The sequence below is a fragment of the Schistocerca americana genome, chromosome 1 (assembly GCF_021461395.2).
Source record: "Schistocerca americana isolate TAMUIC-IGC-003095 chromosome 1, iqSchAmer2.1, whole genome shotgun sequence".
NCBI lineage: Eukaryota > Metazoa > Arthropoda > Insecta > Orthoptera > Acrididae > Schistocerca > Schistocerca americana.
The window spans coordinates 704,351,179-704,375,289 of record NC_060119.1 but is presented as its reverse complement, the minus strand read 5'-3'; the positions used below and the strand labels follow the sequence as shown (position 1 = coordinate 704,375,289).

Below are 24,111 nucleotides of genomic sequence, written 5' to 3'. Positions count from 1 at the left end.
AATAATTGTCTCACTTTGTGAAGTCACTCTTGTTGGTGCAGTTATTGTCACTTTCATGTTATGCTGTATTAACAATTCTTCAAAATCCTGTCTTATTTTTGTGTCTTTTCACATGTAACTGTTGAAGTCTCCACATATAATAAGATTTCTCTTCATATTCATTCTCAATAAGCTAGCAATATTTTTTAGAAAGATGCTAATATTGCCACATGGTGACCTGTGCACACAAAACACTCTAAAATCCTCTGCCACTATACCAGTACCTTCAAAGTCTTTTTCTCTAGCTATGGGAAATGTAGCAGCTTCACTGTTTACATTCTTTGATAGAGTATCTGTTTTAATATATATACAAACGCCACCACCCTTATATTTAGATCTGCAGAAGTAACTAGCTAGTTTGTAGTCCTTTATTGCCACATTATGTATTTTACTTTCAGTTAGTCCATGTTCACTTATGCATAATATGTCTGGTCTTACTTCACTCAGGAGTACTTCTGCTTCTAATTTTTTGTTACCAAAGTATTGAATATTTTGATGAAGTACTTTTATGTAATTTTTCTTTTCTTGATTTACATGTTGTGAGCTGTATTCTAGGGCAAATTCTTTAGTTTCGTCTTTTTTGGTATGGTGCTTATATTTTTCTTTTCCAGCTGGAGTGTATGATTTTTCACCCCCTTCAGGCCGTATTAGTTTCCCTTGCATCTAATGATTTTGCAGACATCTGCAAACATTCTGCTGAACGTTACAGACCCCAGGCTATTTAAATGCAAGCCATCCTTCGCTAGTGAGTTTTCACATAGGAATTTGTTTGGGTCTACAAAAATTGCCCCAAGACGATCACATTATTCTTTAAGAGCACAGTTTATTTTGGCGATATATTTTTCACTCACCGACCTTCTGTTTATGATTCCGCTAAGTATCAGACGAGATCCTGCATACATATTTCTTGCAGAATGAATCATGTTTCTCGTTTCGCTTGCCATTTCTTCCTCACTGCTGCTCCTTAACGAATTCGTTCCAACATGTATAAACACCCCATTATAGTTATGTCTGGTTTCAGAATCTGGTTCTGTAGTATTTTGTCTTGCATTTACCATATTTTTAAAATGTTTACCGAGTTGATGCGTTCTAATAGCAGGTCGTACGTCGATCTTGCAATTGGGGACAGCGACATTCTTCAGCAGCGAATCGCCAATTATTAAAAAGTCATTTTCCTTTTGTTGCGTATCTGTCGCCTTGTTTTTCCTTTCGCTGTATGTCACCACCTTCCATTTATATTTATCTTCCGGTTTTTGGCTTACTGAGTTTATCGAGACATCAACGGGAACACTTGAAATGTTGTTGTTAAAGTACGATCGGTCACTCGTATTTTCGCGATCTTCTTGCTTTTCCGTTTGATGGCTTTTACACACACAGGACTTCTTTTCTTGTATTAATGTATCGTTTTCTTTCTTGATGGTCGAAAGTTCGGTTTTTAATGCCTCAATGTCACTTCGTAGTAATTTTATAATTTCGTTTTTTGTATCAACTGCACTTACAAGATCGGCTGTTTCGTCACGTAAACAACCGTGACATGTCCACGGAAAATTATCGCTGACGAACTTTAGATTTACTTTCACGCACTTTTCGTGTAACCAGAAGTTGCATTTGATACACAGAATACCCTTCATCACACGCTTTTTACATTCTCTACACGAAGAACTGTTCATTTTTTGCCTCTTTAGCGAGAGAGAAGCGCCACTACACTTTCCTATCGGCGCCATCTTGTTTTGATAAGTTGTCCACCAATTAAGTAAGTGTGTTTGACCCCATACTTGCAGCTCACAGTGTTGTAATCATGAAGATACGGAAAAACTCAGTAAGTACACAATGAATCCCCAGTTTGTATTTGAATTGTTTCTTCAGAAGTATGGTTATCAAAGAAAAGTTTAGATGATTTCAAAATTACAGTGGCTTCTACAGACTGCATCAGATGTCTGAAGAACTGGTACCAAATGATGCTGTCATGTCTATGTTTGAGACCCTTAGAGCCAAATGTGATGAAAATTTTCCACAAATATCCAAAAGATATCCAATTGCTAAATCAAAATACAAGTGGAAAACTCTCAAATCAAAGAGCTGGTTTACCCCTAGATTAGCTAAAGTAAAATGGATCGTCAAACTACTTAATGATAAAGTCAAAGCCACTACAGATCCTGGCATTAAGGATCAACTATACTTCAATTTTTTACTGGCCAAAAGCACGCGCTGAAATTAATTGGAGAAGCAAAAAAGAAAAGCAATGACAGATTTACTGAAGAAGCTCAAAATCCTTGCTAAGCAATGTGGGATCTGGTTAGTTTGGGCTTTCAAATAATATGATGAAATGATGTGTGGTGACCCTCAACTACATACCCTCTGACTCAATGTTGAAATATTAAAAGTTTTGGCTGGTTTCATTGTCTAGGGGCTGGGATACATAGTTGGTGCATTAGAGGTCAGATACTGCTGAGTCCACAGTATACGATAAGAATACACACATGAATCAAATGGCCGAAGGTTTCCATCACTTGGCAATTGTGAATTATGAATGTAACAAATAAATTTATAAATGAAAGATTGCAATTAAATAAAATCTGCAGGTAATATCTTAATGAGTTTAAATGATGTGTATGATAGGAAAAGTACTTTTGAGAATGCGGTATATTTCTGCAAAACACTTACTGGTGTCAATGGTCCAGCAATTAAATAAAGTATAAGTTGAATAACAGGGAAACAATAGATTCCTACAGCATGTGATTAGTTATGAACAACAACACAGCTTGTGAGATACTCACTTCTAAATGCACACTACCTCTTCACTGTAGAAGCCACGGAAATCTCACAAGTGCACAAGTGGGCACTCCAAAGTATTCCTATCTGTCGCGACCACTCACAAACCGCTCCACACTTCCAAGTCTCTGCCATGACGGAGTGTCCGTGGCGCTGTCACGTCCAGCATTTCCCATGTCATGTGACATACTCCTGCACTGCTGCACTGCCCAGATCTACCTTGTCTCCTCTCCAGAAATGATTCTCCTCCCAAACCTCCATACGTCTCTCTTAGTAACGAGCACTGTGATTGGCTAGAGCACTCCCTCCATCTCTCCAAGCCAACGTGCACTCACACACATATTGAAACACGTACCAGATACTGGATTTACATTTAAATAACTTGAAATTAAATAAATATTCCTACAACTGGACCATAAACACGCTCTAACACACTATATTAAATACCTAAACAAATTAAATAAACATATATCAAAGGAATAGCAACAGAAGGTAGACCAGTAGCCTAGTGTCTCTGTGCTTTCTAAAACACAGTAAATATTCAACCAATTTCTTCATGGATAGTATATATCAGATATAAACAAAGACATAGATGAATAAATATATTTATGCTGCTACTGCTTTTTTGTGTAACTGTGGAGCACTTATGGCCTGACGCGATCAATAGTAATTGGCCACTTTGACCTCAAATAACTCGTGCACAATTCAAGTTACATGCCTGTAATTTATACCAATTTAGGTTCACACTAATAGCTTTCTAAAGACATGTCGATCGACACAATGGGATGAAGCGTTTACATTTTGGATATTCGTTGCTGGGTGTTACTTGTATAATTTATCATCAGATAGTAAACTTTAAACTAATAAAGATATTGGAAATCTGATTATACCATCAGAATCATAATGCAAATAATAGTAATGTACATGTTTCTTTTTGAGGTATCATGATTCACCTGGCTACTATTAATTCCTGTACGAACTGTGTTTCACAAAGTCCGCCATCTTTGGCACTGCTGGTGTGTCTCCTTCATCAATACAGCATCACCATGGAATTCTCAGCCATGTGGCTGGACCAACCATTGTGCAGCATCGCATGGTTGCTAAGCTAATTCATTGCAGAAATATAAAACAGAAAATTAAAAGCTTTCATGTGTTCAAAATATGCTACAGACCTTTTTTGTTTGTGCCTCCCATAAATTATAAGAAGTTTTAGATTTGTAAATCAGGTTTCATTGTTGTTGCATGTCATAGACAGATAATGAAATAAAACAGAAAACTTTCAACACTTTTTGTCTTCAGTCATCATCCCGTAAATGTTGGTATGAGTAGAAGTCTAGGTTAGGAGATTTTTAACATCGAGAAATGCATGAAGTTAATAATGGCATATAGAGAAATACTTAACTGAAGATACTTAAATATTTTGGCTTAATTGAATGTACCGAATTATTGAGGCTTGATTGAATGTGCAACATGTAGCCTCAAATATTCTGTCAACCAGTTGCTGACAGAAGAGCCAGAGAGTTTGTACATGACTCCATCCCCCCCCCTCTCTCTCTCTCTCTTTCTGTGTGTGTGTGTGTGTGTGGCCGCGTGCATGCGCGCGCGCGCGCGCGCGTTCGCACGTGTGTGTGTGTGTGTGTGTGTGTGTGTGTGTGTGAGTAAGTGTGCATGCATGTGTATGAGTGTATGTGTGCTGATGTGTGGGCAAGTGCTTTGTGTGAGTGTGTGCTTACATGCATCAGAGAGAGAGAGAGGGATGGATAACAAAACCAACAGCTGTAAAATTTCTTCGAGCTAATCTATCCATCCTCAAAATACCATGCCTCAGGTAATGTTGTTCATCACTCTTTTATACAGTTGAGGTTGTCATTATTTGAACCAACAATGTGTAAGACTTTCAACTAATGTTACATGTATTTTATTTCAGTGCTGCTCAGTCTGTAAAGATTCTAATTGCATTTGGAGTTTACTGCACATATGGCCTTCAGTTTGTTGTGCCAGTTCAGATGTTACTAAATGCTACAAGAGATAAGTTTCCTGTAAGCCCTCTTCTGGTTTCATATATTGTAAGGACACTCCTTGTTACTGCAACAGGTATATTCCATATTTTCTTCTTTATTAATTTACTGAATTTTTATCTTGACTAGAATTTCTTTTTCCAAGAAAATATGTGTTCATACTTTTGTACTATTGAGTTTGCAACAGTAGACATATGTTATGGGAAAGCCCAGGAAGATCTGATCTCTTATCTGAGACTAACATTAACAGATTCTAAAAACTAAAATTACTGGAACAATTAAGCTTCAAAAGCTGTGTTATGACAGTCACTCAGAATAAATATGACTTCTTGTCCACAAGCTCATATCCTAGGAAGATACATAAATAATACCAAACAGAGTCCCACTTTTTTGTTTCATTTTTCAACACTACATCCACATCTGTACTTTGTTGATAGTATCTTTGGTGTCACTATTATTTCCTCTCTTTCCTCTCCCATTCATAAATGGTTTATTGGAAGAACTCCATAAAAGCTCTAATGTTCCCAATTTTCCCACCATGCCCATTTCATGATACACATGTGAGAGGAAATATATTGCCCGACTCTTTTTTTTCAAATGTGTGCTGTTTGCGGCTTTCCCCTTACTTGTTTGCAGACATCTCAATGTCTTGTATCTTGATGTACAGTATTGAAAAGATATTGGAAACTAATTCAATTAAGGATAGTGCCAAATGATGTACAGCACACAACAGATGAATTGAGCTGCTCAGTGAATTAAAGTGGAAAGTGTCAAAATGGAAGTTTTGTGACCCAGAGGATTAAAGATTGCAACTGATCCACAAATTTGAATAATTTTATTCTAACATCCAATTTGTTCTGGATGGCCTTTAACTTCTATATTCTTTCACACAGATATAAAAAGAATAATAAGTAGGCTATAAAATACAGAATATACAAAAATAAACACATTATTGTTGGGAAGATACCATTATGGTACCCAAATCACATACACTGACAGCAAAACATAATGATTGATAATTTATTTATTTATATTGATTTATTTATTTACTTAGCATTCTTGTATCTCATCATTATAAAAATGATATAGGATTTGTCATGCATTGCATTACATAGAAAATAGGACATGAAAAGATTTACAATTATATGTCCATAAATAAAATATTATTACATATAAAATGAAACAATATGCATAACAACATTCATAATACGTTAAATTAGAATAATAAATGAATACAATTTAGTTTTCAATGAGCATTTTGGGTCATTATGATGAAGGAAATAAGCTACTGTATATTGAATGCTGGTGATTTACGTATTCCTTGACACTATAAAAACTCTTGCTAATTAACATTTTTTAAAGTTCTTTTTTTAATATGTGGAATTTTGGTATACTTTTAATTTCCTTTGGTAGTGCTTGGCTGATAAAGAACACTTTTTTGATATGTAGCTTTTGTGTGACTTTCTCTATGAAAGTCGTCTCTGTTTCTCATTTTGTAGTTACGAACTAGACTGTTTAACGAAGAATGTTCCTGGTGTGCCTTCATAAAACATATACTATCATAAATATAGATACATAGTAGAGTCATAATTTGTAGTGCCTTGAAAACTTTTTTACATGATTCTCTGTGTGTCATACCTCTGATTATCCTTATTGCCCTCTTTTGAAGCACAAATGAGTGTTTGGCCAAACTGGTATTCCCCCAATATATGATACCATATCTTAGTGTGCTATGTATGAGTGCAAAGTATGAACATAACACTGCATCAACACTACAGGAATTTTTTTGGATTCTAAGAACATAACAATGCTGACTTAATTTTTTGTTTAACATTTCTGTGTGTTTCTCCCAGATTAGATATTCATCTAGCCATTATCCTAAAAATTTTGTGTGTGCTCTATCTTAAACTGCTCAAGTTTTACAGTTAGGTCAGATTTTACTTTGTTTGTTTTCATCCAAACTGTTTTTCTGTCATTAACAATTAATTTGTTGGCAGAATGAGATTTTCACTCTGCAGCGGAGTGTGCGCTGATATGAAACTTCCTGGCAGATTAAAACTGTGTGCCGGACCGAGACTCGAACTCAAAGTTTGGAAGGTAGGAGGCGAGGTACTGGCAGAAGTAAAGCTGTGAGGACGGGGCGTGAGTCGTGCTTGGGTAGCTCGGTTGGTAGAGCAGTTGCCCGCGAAAGGCAAAGTACCGAGTTCGAGTCTCGGTCTGGCACACAGTTTTAATCTGCCAGGAAGTTTCAATTAATTTGTTGTTTGTAAACCACATGTTTGCTTCTTCTGTGGCTACTGTGACTCTCTCCAGTAAGTCAGTTTCATTCATATCTTTGACAAATAGACTGGTGTCATCAGCAAACAATACTGCATCTGCTGTTGAAAATGGCTTGGAAAATCATTTACAAATATTGAGAACAGCAATGGCCCCAGTACAGAGTCCTGTGGCATGCCATGCCTGACTCTTTGGTATACCGATGAGTAGATTTTACCCACATGCTGTATCTCTACCTTCTGATACCTATTAGAAAGATAGGATTTGAACCAATCATGTGCTACTCCACGAACCCCGTAGCAGTAAATTATGGTCAGTGACATCAAAAGCCTTAGACAGATCCAAAAACAGGCCACAGTTTAATTCAATTTTGTCTACAGAATTTATGATCAGTTTTAAAAAGTTATATATTGCTGTGTCAGTTGACCTATTTTTCCTATATTCAGTAAACCAGACAAAAAATCAGGAGTGTCATATCTCAATGAGGAACTTGAAAGTTTCGGCACAGGGTTGGAGCATGTACAGGAACTTTGATTCAAGTTTAAAAGAGTAGATGACAATGCACTGGATAGATATGTACCCAGTAGAACAGTTTATAAAGGGAGGGAACCTCCATGGTATACAGTTACTGTAAAGAAACTTCCAAAGATACAGATATTTCTGCATAAAAGGTGTAAGACAAAGCATAGGGCTATAGAAAGAGAGATGGTGAATGAAATGCATTTGACTGTCAAAAGAGCAATGTATGATGCCTTCAATGACTTCCATAGCAGAATGCTGTCAAATGATCTAAGTTAGTGTCCAGCCTCTTGCGAATGAGACTGCAACTGAAATTGAGGGTATCAAAGTAAGAGTTGAAATTCTGAAATCCATTTTCAAATGTCCCTTTACAAAGGAACACTCAGGAGAATTGCCCTAATTTAATCCTTGTACCACTGAAAAGATGAATTAAATAAGTGTTAGTGCAGTGGTGTTGAGGAACAGATGGAAGAAGTTAAAATTGGACGAAGCTCCAGGGCCCAGTGCAAACCCCATTATACTCATATTCTATATTGAAGGTGTGACTGAGTTAGCCCCTCTTCTAACTATAACCTACCGTAGGTCCCTTGAACAGAAAACTGTGCTCAGTTCTTGGAAAAAATCACAGGCCACACCTGTCTATAAGGAGGGAAGTAGGAATGATCCACAAAATTACTGTCTAATATCCATCCATCAGCTTGTAGTGGAATCTTAGAACATATTCTGAGCTCAAATATAATGAGGCATCTTGAACAGAATGACCATCTCAGTGGCAACCAGCATGGATTTCGAAAACATTGATCATGTGAAACCCAACTCTCATGACATACTGAAAGCTTGGGATCAAAGTAGACTGGTAGATACAGTATTTCTTGATTTCCGAAAAGCTTTTCATTCAGCACTGCACCTATGATTATTGTCTAAAGTACGATCATATGGGGTATCAAGTGAAATTTGTGTGTATATTGAGAACTAGGAAGGATGCAACATGTCATCTTGGATGGGGCGTTATTGTCAGATGTAGAAGTAACTTCAGTTGTGCTCCATGGAAGTGTGTTGGAACCATTGCTGCTCCTGTTTTATATTAATGACTTGCAGACAATATTAATAGTAAAACCAGAATTTTTACACATGATGCAGTTATCTATAATGAATTATTATCTGAAAGGAGCTGCATAGATATCCAATGTGAGCAATCAGTTTTTGGTAGGATAATGTAAACTGAAGCGCCAAAGAAACTGGTATAGGCATGTGCATTCAAGGGAAGAGATATGTAAACAGGCAGAATATGTTGCTGTGGTTGGCAATGACTATATAAGGTAACAAGTGTCTGGTGCAATTGTTATATCAGTTACTGCTGTTACAGTGGCAGGTTACCAAGATTTAAGTGAGTTTTATCGTGGTGTTATAGTCAGTGCATGAGCAGTGGGACACAGCATCTCCGAGGTAGCGATGAAGTGGGGATTTTCCCATATGGCCATTTCATGAGTGTACTGTGAATATCAGGAATCCAGTAAAACATCAAATCTTCATCATTGCTGTGGTCAGAAAAAGATCCTCCAAGAACAGGACCAACGACAACTGAAGAGAATTGTTCAAAATGTCAGAAGTGTAACCCTTCCACAAATTGCTGTAGATTTCAATGCTGGACCATCAGCAACTGTCAACATGTGAACCGTTCTACAAAACGTCATTGATATGGGCTTTTGGAGCCGAAGGCCCACTTGTGTACCCTTGATAACTGCATGACACAAAGCTTTCCGCCTCGCCTGGGTCTGTCTACACCGACATTGGACTGTTGATGACTGGAAACATGTTGCCTAGTCAGACAAGTCTCATTTCTAATTATATACTGTATGGAGCAGATGGACGTGTGCAGGTATGGAGGGAACCTCATGAATCCATGGACCCAGGGGATTGTTGAAGATGATGGAAACTGTGTAATGGGGCATCTGTAGTTGGTGTGATATGGGACATCTGATATGTCTAGATACGATTCTGACAGGTAGTGAATATGTAAGCATCCTGTCTGATGATCTACATCCATTCATGTCCATGGTACATTCTGACGGACTTGGGCAATTCCAGCAGGGCAATGCAACACCCCCACACGTCCAGAGTTGCTACAGAGTGGCTCCAGGAACTCTCTCCTGAGTTTAAAAAACATTTCCACTGGCCACCAAACTCCCCAGAGGTGAAAATTATTGATCATATCTGAGATGCCTTGAACATGCTGTTCAGAAGATATATCTACCTCCTCATAGTCTTACGAATTTTTGGACAGCCCTGCAGGGTTTATGTTGTCAATTCCCTCCAGGTGTTACCTGAGTCCATGTCATGTCATGTTGCAGCACTTCTGCATGCTTACAGGGTTGCTATGTATCTACCAGTTTCTTTGGCTCTTTGTCGTATATGGATAGATAAAAAATGTACTCACCAAATGGCAGCAGAACACACACATAAAAGAAGGTTGTAATTATTCAAGCTTTTAGAACCTGTGGCTCCTTCTTCAGGCAGAAGAATTAAATGGGAAGGAATAGGGGTGAAGGTAAAGGACTGGAAAGGTCTAGGAAAAGGGATAGATTTCAGAAAAGTCACCCAGAAGCACGGGTCAAGAGAGACTTACTAAACAGGATGAGAATGAAAGACTGATTGTTGTGGACTGCACTGGACAAGATTTGAAAACCTGAGGCTTGAAGATGGAAGACAGGGTAATATGTAAGACAGTAATTATTGCTAAAACGTTGTGTACAAGTTAATAAGAGTGAAAAACTAAGTGCATTGTACATAACAGAGGTGGGATGGGACAGTGAAAAATAGACACGTAAGAAAATAAAAAGGTGTAGAAAACTAAACTGGAGTAAAGAAAGGAGTAGTTACTGTGAAGAAATGTTGAGATGGAAGAAATTAACGTAAATTAAGGCCAGGCAGGTTGCAAGAACTGAAGACTTGTTTTAGCACTAGTTCCCACCTGTGGAGTTCTGAGAAACTGGAGTCTGGGGGAAGAATCCAGATGGTGTGCGTGGTGAAACAGGCACCGAGGTCACGATTGTCATGTTGTGGAGCATGTACTGCAACAGGATATTGTGTGTTGCCAGGATTCACCCTCTGCCTATGCCCATTCATCCTAACTGTTAATTTGGTGGTAGTCATGCCCATGTAAAATGCTGAACAGTGTTTACACAACAGTTGGTATATGACATGTGTCCTTGCACAACTTTGATAGTATATAGGGATGGGATCTTGATGGCAAATGCTGTATGTAGAGGTGTCAGACAGCTGGCATAGACCTTCACAAACATATTTCTTATGGTCAAGTACCACAGTGAGAGATCCTTTGTCAGCTGGGAGGATTGTGATGAAATCATCAGCTCTTGGGGGATGTAGAGCCTGGAGTTGTGCAGAGACCATGTTAGGGCCAAGTTGTAGGGACCTGATGAAGGGTTGTGAAGCAATGCTGGATGTGAGGAATTCTTGAAAGGCTTGGAAGGGATGATTTTGAGCTAGTGGTGGTGGATTGAGTTGGGATCATGGCTGGAACTGTTCAAGGCAGGGTGCAATGTCAAGTTTGCTGTTGGATAGGTTTGGCATTGGGTTGCAGAGTGAAATTTCCAGTTGAATTACATGTGAAGGAAAGTAGGCCCTTCACCAATACAGCACGATCAAATGCAAGTTTAGGGCTGAAAGTGAGATCCTTGGATAATACAGATAACTCAGGAGGGAAGAGTGCTGTAGACGAGAGGTTGTGAACACTGTATCATTGTGACTGGTTCTTGTGATTATGAGTTATTACTGGATTACTGGTCTGGAAGGTAGTGGCAAAGACTGTGGGATGTTAAGAAGGTTGACCAAGATTGATTTGTAGGAGAGGAGTGGTGGTTGATGTGACTGTTGAGGGAGTTGCAGAGGGACAAGAAGGGAAATGCCACTGTTAAGATAGTTTAGGAGAAGGTGGGATAGTTTTCTGAGGTGAAGTCTGGCATGTTGTTCCAAGTTGAAGTTGGCTTGGTAGATGATACCATCAAAGGTAACATGAGGGGCAGATAACAGCAGGATTTTGTAGAAGGAGAGAAGTCTGATGGAGTGGAAATTGGCTGATGAGCTATATATGTCACAGATAAGGCAGATAAAAGCAAGAGATTGCTGTATTTGAAACGTAAAAGAGCCCGGTGTAGAACAGGATTACATCCAGAAACAGGGACTTTCAGTACTAGGTCTTTTGGAGTAACTCCAGGGGACAAGCAGGTTTCAAGAAACATAATGTGGGACCTTAGTTTTGATAGTGCAAAAGCATGTTTTTGAGAAGAACAGATATACTACGTGAGGGGCTTCATCATAACAAGAAAGGATGTTTTGGAGTGTTAGAAATCATGGGAGTGGCAAAAAATATAAGTAGAGGGCGGGTAAAAGAAAGACTGGGTAAACAGAAAACAAAAGTAGTAGAAGAAAATGTAAACTACATAATGGCTCAAAATGGTTAAAATGGCTCTGAGCCCTAGGAGACTTAACATCTGAGGTCATCAGTCCCCTTAAAACTACTTAAACCTAACTAACCTAAGGACATCACACACATCCATGCCCAAGATAGGATTCAAACCTGCAATCGTAGCGGTCACTGAAGTGCCTAGAATCGCTCGGCCACACTGGCTGGCATAAACTACTTAATTTGGCAATTAAAGTAATGTAGGAGACGGCAGTAAAAGTAAATCAGAGTAGTCTGTCGAAAAACAAATGCACAGAAATGTGGGAATTATGTATTAACTAGGTAAGTGGAAGGCAGAAAAGAAAATAGCTGCCAAATTTACTAATAAATCGGCGAAATATGATCATGAGAAGGCCCTGGAGTGTGGTGAACTGTAAATTGATAATGAATTTTATGTGATTCTTATGCTGAATTTGGCTAATCAATATTGTGAATTTTACATTAGTCCTATATTTGTTCCTTATATGGTTGAAGTTCATGCATACAGTTTTCTTGTCATTGACAACTAGACAGTAACCTTTAAGCCATTTTTAGCCACTTCTTCTGTTTTGCTGATTTTTTTGCTGTGTCCTCTAATCATTCTTCCCTTTTATAAAGAAGCTGGTATCATCAGCAAATAATATAGTATCAGCCAACTGTTTTATATTCAGAATGGTACACATTACCATCCTGGACATTGGAATTCTTTGTTTCCTATCAGTTAAATATGACTTGAACCACTCTAAGAAACACCACAGACACTGTAGTTATATAGTTTTATCAGTATCAGATTATGATTTATATGATCAATGCTTTGGAAAGATCGAAAAACAACCCACAGATCAGTTCCTTGTCCTCAATAGTCTTGTAAACAAGTTTTAGGAAACTGAAGAGAGCATTTTGCATGGACTTACCTCTCCTGAAACCATTCTACGCATTTACAAGAATGTTATTTTTGTTTAGGAAGTCTAGCAATCTGTCATACATTATTCCTTCAATTATTTTTGAAAATGCAGATAATAATGATAGTGATCTGAAATTTTTAATGTCAAACTTCTCACCACTTTTATAAACTGTTATTACTGCTGACTGCTTTAGTTTACTTGGAAACACACCAGTTACAAAGGAGCCATTATGTCCACAATCTGAGAGACAACATTATCAGTACAATATTTAATAATTTTGTCAGGAATACCACCAAATCCACAGGTCATTTACTCTTTAGTTTACTGGTAGCCCTTTGTACTGCTTCCGGTGTTACAGGAGATAGGTACATTGTCCTTTCATTTATTGCATTTATTAGGAGGAGGATATTAGTGTTTAACGTCCCGTCGACAACGAGGTCATTAGAGACGGAGCGCAAGCTCGTGTTAAGGAAGGATGGGGAAGGAAATTGGCCGTGCCCTTTCTAAGGAACCATCCCGGCATTTGCCTGAAGCGATTTAGGGAAATCACGGAAAACCTAAATCAGGATGGCCGGAGACAGGATTGAACTGTCGTCCTCCCGAATGCGAGTCCAGTGTGCTAACCACTGCGCCACCTCGCTCGGTGCATTTATTACCTTTGCCTTTGGATTATATTGACCTGTGATCAAGTTTTGGGCTACATTACTATAATGATAATTAAATATATTAACTATTAGAAATAGAACTATTAGAAAATAGATCAGACTGCACCTTCTGCCAGGATAGTGGCTGCTCCTTCAGCAAGGTCCAGACAGGCACGTGGTGGTAGGGGTTTGTTAGTTATTGGGAGCTCCAATGTTAGGCGAGTCATGGAGCCCCTCAGGAACATAGCAGCTAGGGCGGGGAAGAAGTCCAACATTCACTCAGTGTGCTTGCCAGGGGGCCTTGTCCAGGAAGTGGAAGAGGCTCTTCCTGTGGCTATCGAGCATGCGGGGTGCAGCCAGCTGCAGATTGTTGTGCAGGTCAGCACCAACGATGCCTGTTGTCGGTGTTCCGAGGAAATCCTTGGATCCTTTCGACGGCTGGCTAAATTTATGAAGGTGGCCTCCATCTTTCGAAAAGTGGAAGCCAAGCTGACAATCTGCAGCATTGTACCCAGGGTGGACCAGGATCCTCTGGTTTGGAGTCGAGTGGAGAATGTAAACCAGAGGCTACGTCGACTCTGTGATGAAAACGGTTGTAGATTCCTTGACCTACGCTATGGGGTGGAAGGTTGTAGGATGCCCCTCGATAGATCAGGGGTGCACTACACACAGGAAGCAGCTACATGGATAGCACAGTACTTGAGGTGTGCACATGGGTTTTTTTTAGATTAGGTTCCTCCTCATGGGAAACAAACTGCTGGCCCAAAAAATTACCAGTTCATGACACTGATGTGGGTGTGCCAACTGTAAAAATTGTTAGTTCACCTAAACAGGTCATTCCAAAGGATTTAAATATGCTTAATCTCACATTAGTAAATTGTTGAAGTGTCTGTAGCAAGATCCCTGAGTTAATCTCCTAAATAAACAGTAGCAATGCCAATATTGTATTAGGTACCAAAAGCTGGTTGAAACCAGACATAAAAAGCAGTGAAATTTTGAACTCTGATTGGACAATGTTTAGGAAGGATAGGACTGATGCTATGGGAGGTGATGTGTTCATTGCAGTTAAAAGGTGTTTATACACAGTTGAGATCAATACTGCATCAGAATGTGAAATAGTCTGGATAAAGCTGTCAATCAGACAAGGATAGATCATTGTATTAGGATGTTTTTATAGACCACCAGCATCTGCAACAAACATCACATAATGTTTCAGGGAAAGTCTTGAGTTCATAGGAAGTAAATATCCAAATTATCCATTAGCTACAGTTGGAGACTTTAATCTATCATCCATTGACTGGGAAAATTACACGTTTATCACAGGGGGCAGAAGAAAAGATTTGTGTGAAGTAATTCTAGGAGTGCTCTCAACATACTCTCAACATACAACCTTGAGCAATTGGTTAGAAAACCAACTCGAGATGTGAACATATTAGATATCTTGGCGAAAAACAGACCTGATCTCTTTGAGGAAGTTAATCTAGAAGAAGGTATTAGTGACCATAAAGTCGTTGTGGCTTCTATGTCAGTGAAAGTTGCAAAAAAAAAAACAACAACAAATAAACAGGTCGGACTTTAAAGGTATTGTCCACCATGTGCTAGAGAAGTATGTGCCTAGCAAAAGTATAGGGGAGGGAAAGGATCACCTTGGCACAACAAACATATTAGGAAGTTGCTGAGAAAGCAGAGAATTTTGCACAGTCATTTTAAACGTAGTCAGTGCCCTGCTGACAAACAGAAATTATGCGAAATGAAAGCCGTTGTTAGAAGAACAATGAGAGATTCTTTTAATGAATTTGAAAGCAATATTTTATCTGCAGATTCTAAAAATAACCCCAAAAAATTTTGGCCATATGTAAAATCTATGAACGCTACAAATAATTCAATACCTTCTCTTGCTGACAGTACGGGTAATGTAAATGATGATGATAAACAGAAGGCCGAAATTCTAAACCTAGCTTTCAAAAACTCATTTGCAGTAGAGGACTGCAGCACCATTCCCCCTTTCAATTATCGAACAAACGAAAGGATGGCTGACATAGTGTTTAGTGTATCTGGGATTGTAAAACAGTTAACATCCTTAGACACCAGAAAGGCGTCTGGCTCAGACGGTATCCCCGTAATATTATATGTTGACTATTCTACAAATATAGCACCATTCTTACCATCATCTATCAGAGATCATTCGAATGGTGGAAAGTTCCATGGGACTGGAAGAAGGCCCAGGTCATAGCAATCTATAAAAAGTGTAAAAAATTGGATGCACATAATTACCTGCCAATTTCACTGACATCGATTTGTTGTAGAATCATGGAACATATTTTGTGTTCAGACATAATGACCTTTCTAGACTCTGAGAAGCTCATCTGCAGAAACTAGCACGGTTTTAGGAAACAGTGGTCATGCAAGACTCAGCTGGCCCTCTTTGTGCATGATATACAACAGGCTCTAGATACCGGCTCCCAGGTTGATGCCATATTTCTCGACTTTCGAAAGGTGTTCGACTCAGTTCCGCACTTTTGTTTGCTACAAAAAGTGTGTGCTTCCTGTCTATTCAGTTACATATGCAGCTGGATAGAAAGTTTTCTAACAGACAGGGAGCAGTATGTTGTCCTGAAGGGGGTAACTTCAACAGAAACAAGAGTAACTTCAGTTGTGCCCCAGGGCAGTGTAATAGGTCCTATGCTTTTTACAATTTACATAAACGATCTGGTTGATGGCATTGACAGTGGCCTTAGACTGTTTGCTGATGATGCTGTAGTCTACAGGAAAGTAGTATCACATGAAAGTTGTGAACAAATCAATGAGGATTTGCAGAAAATAAATGTGTGGTGTAATGACTGGCAGTTATCTCTCAATATTAGTAAGTGTAACCTACTGTGTATAACAAGGCAAAAATCCCCATTAATGTATGAGTACAAAATAAATGATCAGTCTTCAGAAGCGGTAACATCAGTCAAGTATCTTCGTGTGACTATTCGAAATGATCTCAAATGGAATGATCAGATTATACAAGTAACAGGTAAGGCGAACTCTAGATTGCAGTTTATTGGTAGAATCCTGAAGTGATGCAATCCTTCAATAAAGGCATTAGCTTACAATACGTTAGTTCATCTAGTCTTAGAGCGTTGTTCGTCTGTACGGGACCATTACCAGTTGGGTCTGATTCAAGAAATTGAGAAGGTCCAAAGAAGAGTGGCAAGATTCATGACTGGTATATTTAGCCATCACGAGAGCATTACAAATCTCATAGAAAGTTTCAAGTGGGACACACTTGCAGATAGACAATGTGCTAAACAGAAGGGGCTGCTCACTAAATTCCGAAATCCAATCTTCACCGAGGATGAAGCACATATTTTATTACCACCAACTTTCAAATCATGTAATGATCATCATTCAAAGATAAGGGAAATAAGAGCTTGTACTGAGGCGTTCAGACAGTCGTTTTTCCCTCGTGCAATCCGCGAGTGGAACAGAGAGGGGGGGGGGGGGGGATATGACTTTGGTGCGAATTGTGCACTCCGCCACACACCGCTTGGTGGCTAGCAGAGTATATGTGTAGATGTAATAGACTCTAGTGTTCTTTTCATTTCTGTCTTGATTTTCACCTCCTGGGAGTCCTGAACTTCTTCTTGGTTGTATTCCTCTGCAGTAGATTGGGCCATAAAAAATCATTCATATGTTGTTTGGATGCTGTCTTGTGCCTGGTGGTTCATCGTAATCCACCGGTTTTATTTTCTGGACATACTGAACATATTCAGAGAAGGCAATATGAGTGGTCACAAATTTGTTTAATCTGTGAGAAAGTGTCACAGAGATACTGAAGCAACTGACCTATCACAGGAAAGTCTGTTAAGAAAGTTTCATGAATCATCTTTAAATGATTACTCTAAGAATGTACTACAACAAAAATACTTCATCAGATCTACAGAAATAATTAAGTTGGCCATAAAATAATCAATCTTATGTTAGCATCGTGCTTTATTTATTTTTATAAAACATAAGATCATATTGGCTATAACATCAAAATTGCCGTAAATTCAAAATTACAATTACAGTCTCTTTGGATCAAGTTGTAAACTAATATGAATCAGATTGTTCAACACCTGACAATAAGAAGGAGGTGAACTGATCAGTTTCATTACAAGATAGATGTTGGATGTTTGGAAAATGTTCCACAAACAGATCACAAACATCACTATAATTATGGCCATGTTACGTCTGTGTTTACAAATCAAATACACCTTTTCTGTAGCTATCTTTCTCTTCATTGTTTCTCAGACAACAACAAACAACATAACCTCAACCTGCTAGTGTCAATTGACTAGTGACAGCTGACTTTTGCCCACATTCTATGTGATTATAGTCTGATCCAACGTACTCCCTCAACTGGGGTCAGCTGAGTTACTTGTGATTTATAAACTAAACTACTTTTTAGGTTCAGGCACAACATCAACAACACATTTAAGTATCATAGTTGTCACACACAATACCAGTAATCTCTATATAATTTTTTTTATTGTTCCTCTTATAAACTGTTTTTAATTATTTGTCAAAACTCAAGGGTAATGCCCACTTCATTTTTTTATGTTCTGCACTAGGGAGTAATTGTTAGTACATCTGGTGAATAAAGAATTCACATGGGAGGTTGCTGTAGTTATACAACTGGGTGTGTTACACTGAGGAAGCCGTCAGAAAGAGTTGGGTTTAATGACTTGGAAGCTAGGCAAACTTGTGGGAGAGGTTAAATGTTTTTTGTACCTTATTTTTATATGCAGGAAAATACATATTTGTATAAGAAATGATACAAGGGAGGAAACAGAATTTATTTGTTTGTCTCTTTGTGTATATAAGATATAAGAAAATATGATAATTTTATATTACATTTATTTCTTATGTATATTAAATATCTATGTGTTAATGTATACTAATAATATATCAGAGAATGGAAGCATATATTGATTAAATGCTGCACCAATTAAATTTTGTGAAAAAAAGTCTATTTATGATTGAATTTATGACTAATTGCAAAATTGTCTTCAGCTGAATTATGTTTGAAGTTAGGAATGCAATCAGCCAAGAATACAGCAGCAGTAAAAATAAATCTACATTCATTTTGTTCAGTTCAAAGTAAAATAATAATAATAATAATAATTTGCTGTAGTAATTAGCCAGTGTCCATAAAAATATGACACCATATGGCTCTTCAGCCTAATGTAAAGAATTTTGAGATGAAGAAAGTAATGCAGCATACGTTAATCATGAGAAAGAAATCTTTGTTTTGAGAAAGCCCTTCATGCAAGTGGAGGGAAAAACAAGTATTTTAAAATAAAACAGTGGGTAGTCTTGGAGGGAATAACAACAATAATTTGAAAAGCATAGATTGTAACTCACCATATAGAGGAGACACTGCATTTCAGACAGGCACAATGGAAAGATTGCTATACATTTTAGCTAAAAGGTGTTCCTCTGAAGAAGAAAGCGCACACAAACAACTCACACACACATGACATCTACCTCTGGTCACTGTGGCTGGATTGAATCATAACTGTGCCTGATGGGAACGGTATTATGGTGGTGGGGATAAAGAAGAGGTATAGAGGATAGATGGGTGATAGCAAGGATGGGTGTAGGAAGGCATAATGCTGCTTATGGGAGCATGAAATGATGTAGTGGGGACATCATAGGGGCTGCTATGTGCAGTGAGATGGTTTTGGGAGACAGCTCGTTGGCGATCATTCCCACATAGAAAGCAGTGCAGTGGTTGCAGCTTAATTGTAGATCACATGACTACTTTTGATGGGATAAGAAATGACTGTCAGCTGACTGTAGCAGATGGTGGTGGGAGGATGTATTGGATAGGTCTTGTATCTAGGTATACTGTAGGGGTATGCGCCCTGAGGCAAGAGTTTGGGGGCAAGGGTGGAACAAGGATAAACATATTGTGAAGGTTTGGTGGGCCACAAAATACCACTATGGGAGGGGTGGGAATGGGACATTCCTAATTTCAGGGCATTATGGTAGGAAGCTGAAACCCTGACAGGGAATATAATTCAGTTTCTCCATTCCTGGTAGGTACTCAGTCACATGGGTAGTGCCCCTTTGAGACTGGATGGAGGGTGTGTGAATGGAGAGACAGGACAGGAGATTTGTTTCAGTGCAAGGTTAGGAGGATAATTTTTGTCTTTGAAAACTTCAGTGACACCCTTGGTGGTGTAAATGGAGAGTGACTGTTCAACACTGCAGATGCAATGATCAGAGGTGGCTAGGCTGCTTTGGTGTAAATGGAGAGTGACTGTTCAACACTGCAGATGCAATGATCAGAGGTGGCTAGGCTGCATAGAAGGGACTTCTTGGTATAGAATAGTTGGCAACTGTAAAAGACAGATATTGCTGGCAGGTGGTATGTTTGATAAGCATGAAGATAATGCTGTAACCAACCTTGAGATGGAGGCAATGCCAAGGAAAGTGCTTGTTGGGTTGAGGAGGAACAGGTGAAGCAAACGGGATCAAAGATGTTAAGGTGCTGGAGGAATGTGCATTGGGTGTCCTCACCCTTGGTCCAGATCATGAAAATTTCATCAGTGAATCTGAGCCAGTTGAGGGGTTTGGGGTTCTGGGTGATTAGGAAGTATTCCTCTAGTAGGTTCATGAATAGATACACATACAATGGTGCCATATGGGTGCCACAAATCTGTATTACAACAATTACCCAATTTTGTACAGAATCACATCTCCTGTGTGTTTATCCAGTCACCTACCACCTCCTGCATTCACACTGTCCCACCACAAACTACCTCTCCCAACATGACTCAGTACTATACAGGACTGGAGCAACTCAATCACGTTCTCTACCAGAATTTCAACTACCACTCACAATCCTTCCCAACAGGCAGGGTTACCTGTAAAGGCATTCATGAGATTTACAAACCTAGCTGCAACCACTGTGCTGCTTTCTATGTGAGCATGATGAGTAAATCTCCACATGAACGTCAGCTGGACCATCCAGTTGTGAACATATTGACCAACACACTGTGCTTCTCTTCAGACTGTGACATATGGATCCTTCCTACCAATACTAGCATTACTGAATTGTGAAGGTGGGGATCTCTCCCTGCAGTATATCCTGTGTTCCCCTAACCGACTGGCCTCAACCTTCACTAGTCTCTATCCTCCAGTTACCTATCTCATTCCCTGCTCCATCTCCAGCACAACACAGCCTTCTGTTTAACCACCACTCCAAAGGGTCGCTTTCACCTTCTCTGCTTCTCTCCTTTACCATTCCCCCCTCCCCACTCCATCTGACTGCACCTAGCAGCACCTACGCTGCCCCACTACATTCCTGACTCCTTCGACAAGTAGCACTATGCCTTGCCTCACCCCCCTCTGGTATCCCCCACGTAGGCCCCATGCCTCTTCCTTATCCCCACCAGAGGACTGCTGCTCCCATCAGGTGGAGTTATGATTCAGTCTAGCCAGAGTGGCCAGAACAGTCGTCACTTGTGTGTTAATAGTGCTTATGTGAATGTGAGTGTGCTTTCTTCTTCAAAAGAATGTCTTTTGGCTGAAAGCCAAAATCTATAGCAGTCTTTTCAGTGTGCTTATCTGCAACTCAGTGTCTCCTCTATATGGTCACCAGCAATCTATCCTTTTCTTAATACTGTATTTGTAAAGTAAAGTAATGTCCTCACCTGTTGCACTGAAATCTAGTAAACCATCTTTTGTCCTTTGTATAATACAGAGTGATATTTTGTTTAATAATGGTGTTAGGTTTGTTGCTGTGGAGTGTCAGTTTTGTAGAGCCCTTTTTGTGTAAAATGCAAAGTGGGGATTCAGTGTGTAAAGACCAACTCACACTGGCTGTTACATCATGTCACATCACAGCATGTCAAAACATACCACACTGCATTTCAAATGGTGTCATTCGCAGTGGCCATCATATCACATCATGTCACATCATAGCTCTGACAACATTTCTTAGAAACAAATTTTTGACAGCTCATGTCATCATTTGCTGTTGATCATGTGATTACTAAGTTCATTTTGTCCTGATATATAGATATGCTCTCATACTCCATACTTCACTTTGGTGTGCTTTTGCTAGAGAGTGGTTTTGTTGTTGATGTCAGATGTTATTCTACATCTTTGTTATTCACTCTTTGTTAATTTTTTATAGATTGAAAACTGTTTTGAACAGCCAACTGAGTAGAGATCTCATGACATCAATTGACCTATCATGACATGATATGCCAGGAGTGTGAATACACCCTAACATGACAGTGCCATGAGAGCCAGTATGAATTGGCCATAATAATGCTGTAATTAGGAAATGTGATGTGATGGATTGAGTAATGTGGCAATGAAGCAATGAAATGAAATAATGGAGTACCAGTAGCTAATAGACAGAATATGACAATGCCAAAGGAAGCAACAAAATATTAACAAATAAGGCAATAAAGAGTTATTGAAGTAATAATGAGGTAATGAAGTGGTATTATGTGAAGCAGCACTGACTGAGGAAGTTGTAAGGGGCCTTGTCTTTGGAGTCATTTAATTCTGTAAATGGATCTTTACAGTCAACAGATTTTTAAGGAAAGAATTTAATCAGAAAGCAGGAATGAATAGATTATGAAATGTAATTGTGCATAAACAAACATGGTTTTGTTATGATACAACATCTGTGTGAGTCAAGGCATCATAGGAATAATACATGCAATTTATGACATTTTAAAGAAGGAATTGAATGCAATATTAATATTTGGACAGATTGCTAACAATATACTGTTACATATTTTATTTTACACACTATTAAAAATTGCAGTTTATGTTTTCAGCACTAATGATTTTGAGTGATAATGCACTAAAGAAAAATATACTGATAATTAACCAATGTCAAAATGTGAACTGAATATGTGGTATCTTGAAAGAAATATTAATTTCAGAGACTTTGAGTAAAGTTTGGTAAACCCCATAATATTGAACTTTATTTCAAAAGAAATATAGGGTTAAAAATAACTACCATCCCCTATAAATGAATTCATGCACATGTGGATTTTTAAACAAGTAATTGAATACTATAAAGTAGCAATAAAATATTTTTCACCTTACCAACCAGCTATTAACCCTGTAGTAAGATTTATGAATGAGATTAGACGTTTTTCTGGACTCCTTGTAGTGCAAAGTACAATTCCTGGAAGAATTATTTCACAGACTTTGAAGATCTGATGAACAGTACAACACATAAGACACTGTATTTAAGCTATGTGAAGTAATGAAGAGGGATCAGGTACCAAATTTGTTAACCAAGAAAGTACAGTTTCCACCTAGAGATGGTCTCAGTGTGTTTGAAATGAAAGGTCAGCTAAGAATAAATGATCACAAACAAGCAGAAGCCAGAACAAAGAGACATTTCATTTCATTTCATTTTATTATCTTCCTGTATATCATTTACATGATGTAGGAATTGTCACAACAAAGTTATCATACTAGTACAAGTACTACAGACATAATAATGGAATATCACTTTCAAGACATTTTTTAAAAGTACAAGTTTAGACATACAAATTAAAATTTTTGGCAATAAATTTACACACAATCAAAGTACTCATCTACGTCATAGAAAGTTTTGCTTAAAAGGTAATTTTTAAGTTCAGTCTTAAATTTTACTTCATCTATTATTGCCTTCATGTACACTGGCAGAGCATTGTAGAGTTTTATTCCAAAATAACTTACATGCTTTTGGGTTTGTGTTGTCCTTACCCTTTCTACATACAAATTCTTACGAGTTCTAGTATTATAATTATGGCAGTCCTCATTTGTATGTAGATTTTTCATATGTGCTCTTGTACACAGAATGCTTTTAAAAATATACAGTGATGGTATTGTGAGTATTTGCAGTTCTTTGAAAAGGGGCCTACAATGAGTTCTTGGCGAGTTATGTGTTATGATTCGTACAGCTCTTTTCTGAAATTTGAAGATATCTGTTAAGCTTGATTTAGTTTTATCCCAGAACACTATGCCATAAGACACGATGGACTGAAAGTAAGCAAAATACACTAGTCTAGTACAGTCTGTGCTGCATACTCTAGATAATATCCTCAATGCAAAACATGCCGAATTGAGCCTGTGGGATAAGTACTTGAGATGGTCTTTCCAGCTGAAGTTTTGATCAATGTGCATGCCCAAAAACTTTGTGGATTGTACACTCTCTATCTTCTTATCCATTAGTTTTAACTGGAGGTCCATATCTTGAGTTGCTTTGCCATACTGTATATAATTTGTTTTACTTAGATTAAGTGTTAACTCTTTAGCATTAAACCAATGTTGAATATATTTCAGGACTATATCAGTTGTGGTTGTTAATGATTTTTTATCATCACTTATAATTATGCTAGTGTCATCTGCGAACAACATTATTTTGGTAGAAATATTAGGATTTTTTATGTCATTTATATAAAGCAAGAATAATAAAGGAC

General features: G+C 38.2%; 1 protein-coding gene across 1 annotated transcript in view; it reads left to right on the top strand.

Moving 5' to 3' along the window:
* LOC124593706 (proton-coupled amino acid transporter-like protein pathetic) overlaps positions 1 to 24,111 on the top strand; it is a 157,089-nt gene that overhangs the window by 113,145 nt on the left and 19,833 nt on the right. The window contains exon 6 of the mRNA XM_047132016.1: positions 4,739 to 4,905. Within this exon, the coding sequence (XP_046987972.1) occupies positions 4,739 to 4,905 (167 nt within the window). The remainder of the gene's footprint in view (positions 1 to 4,738; positions 4,906 to 24,111) is intronic.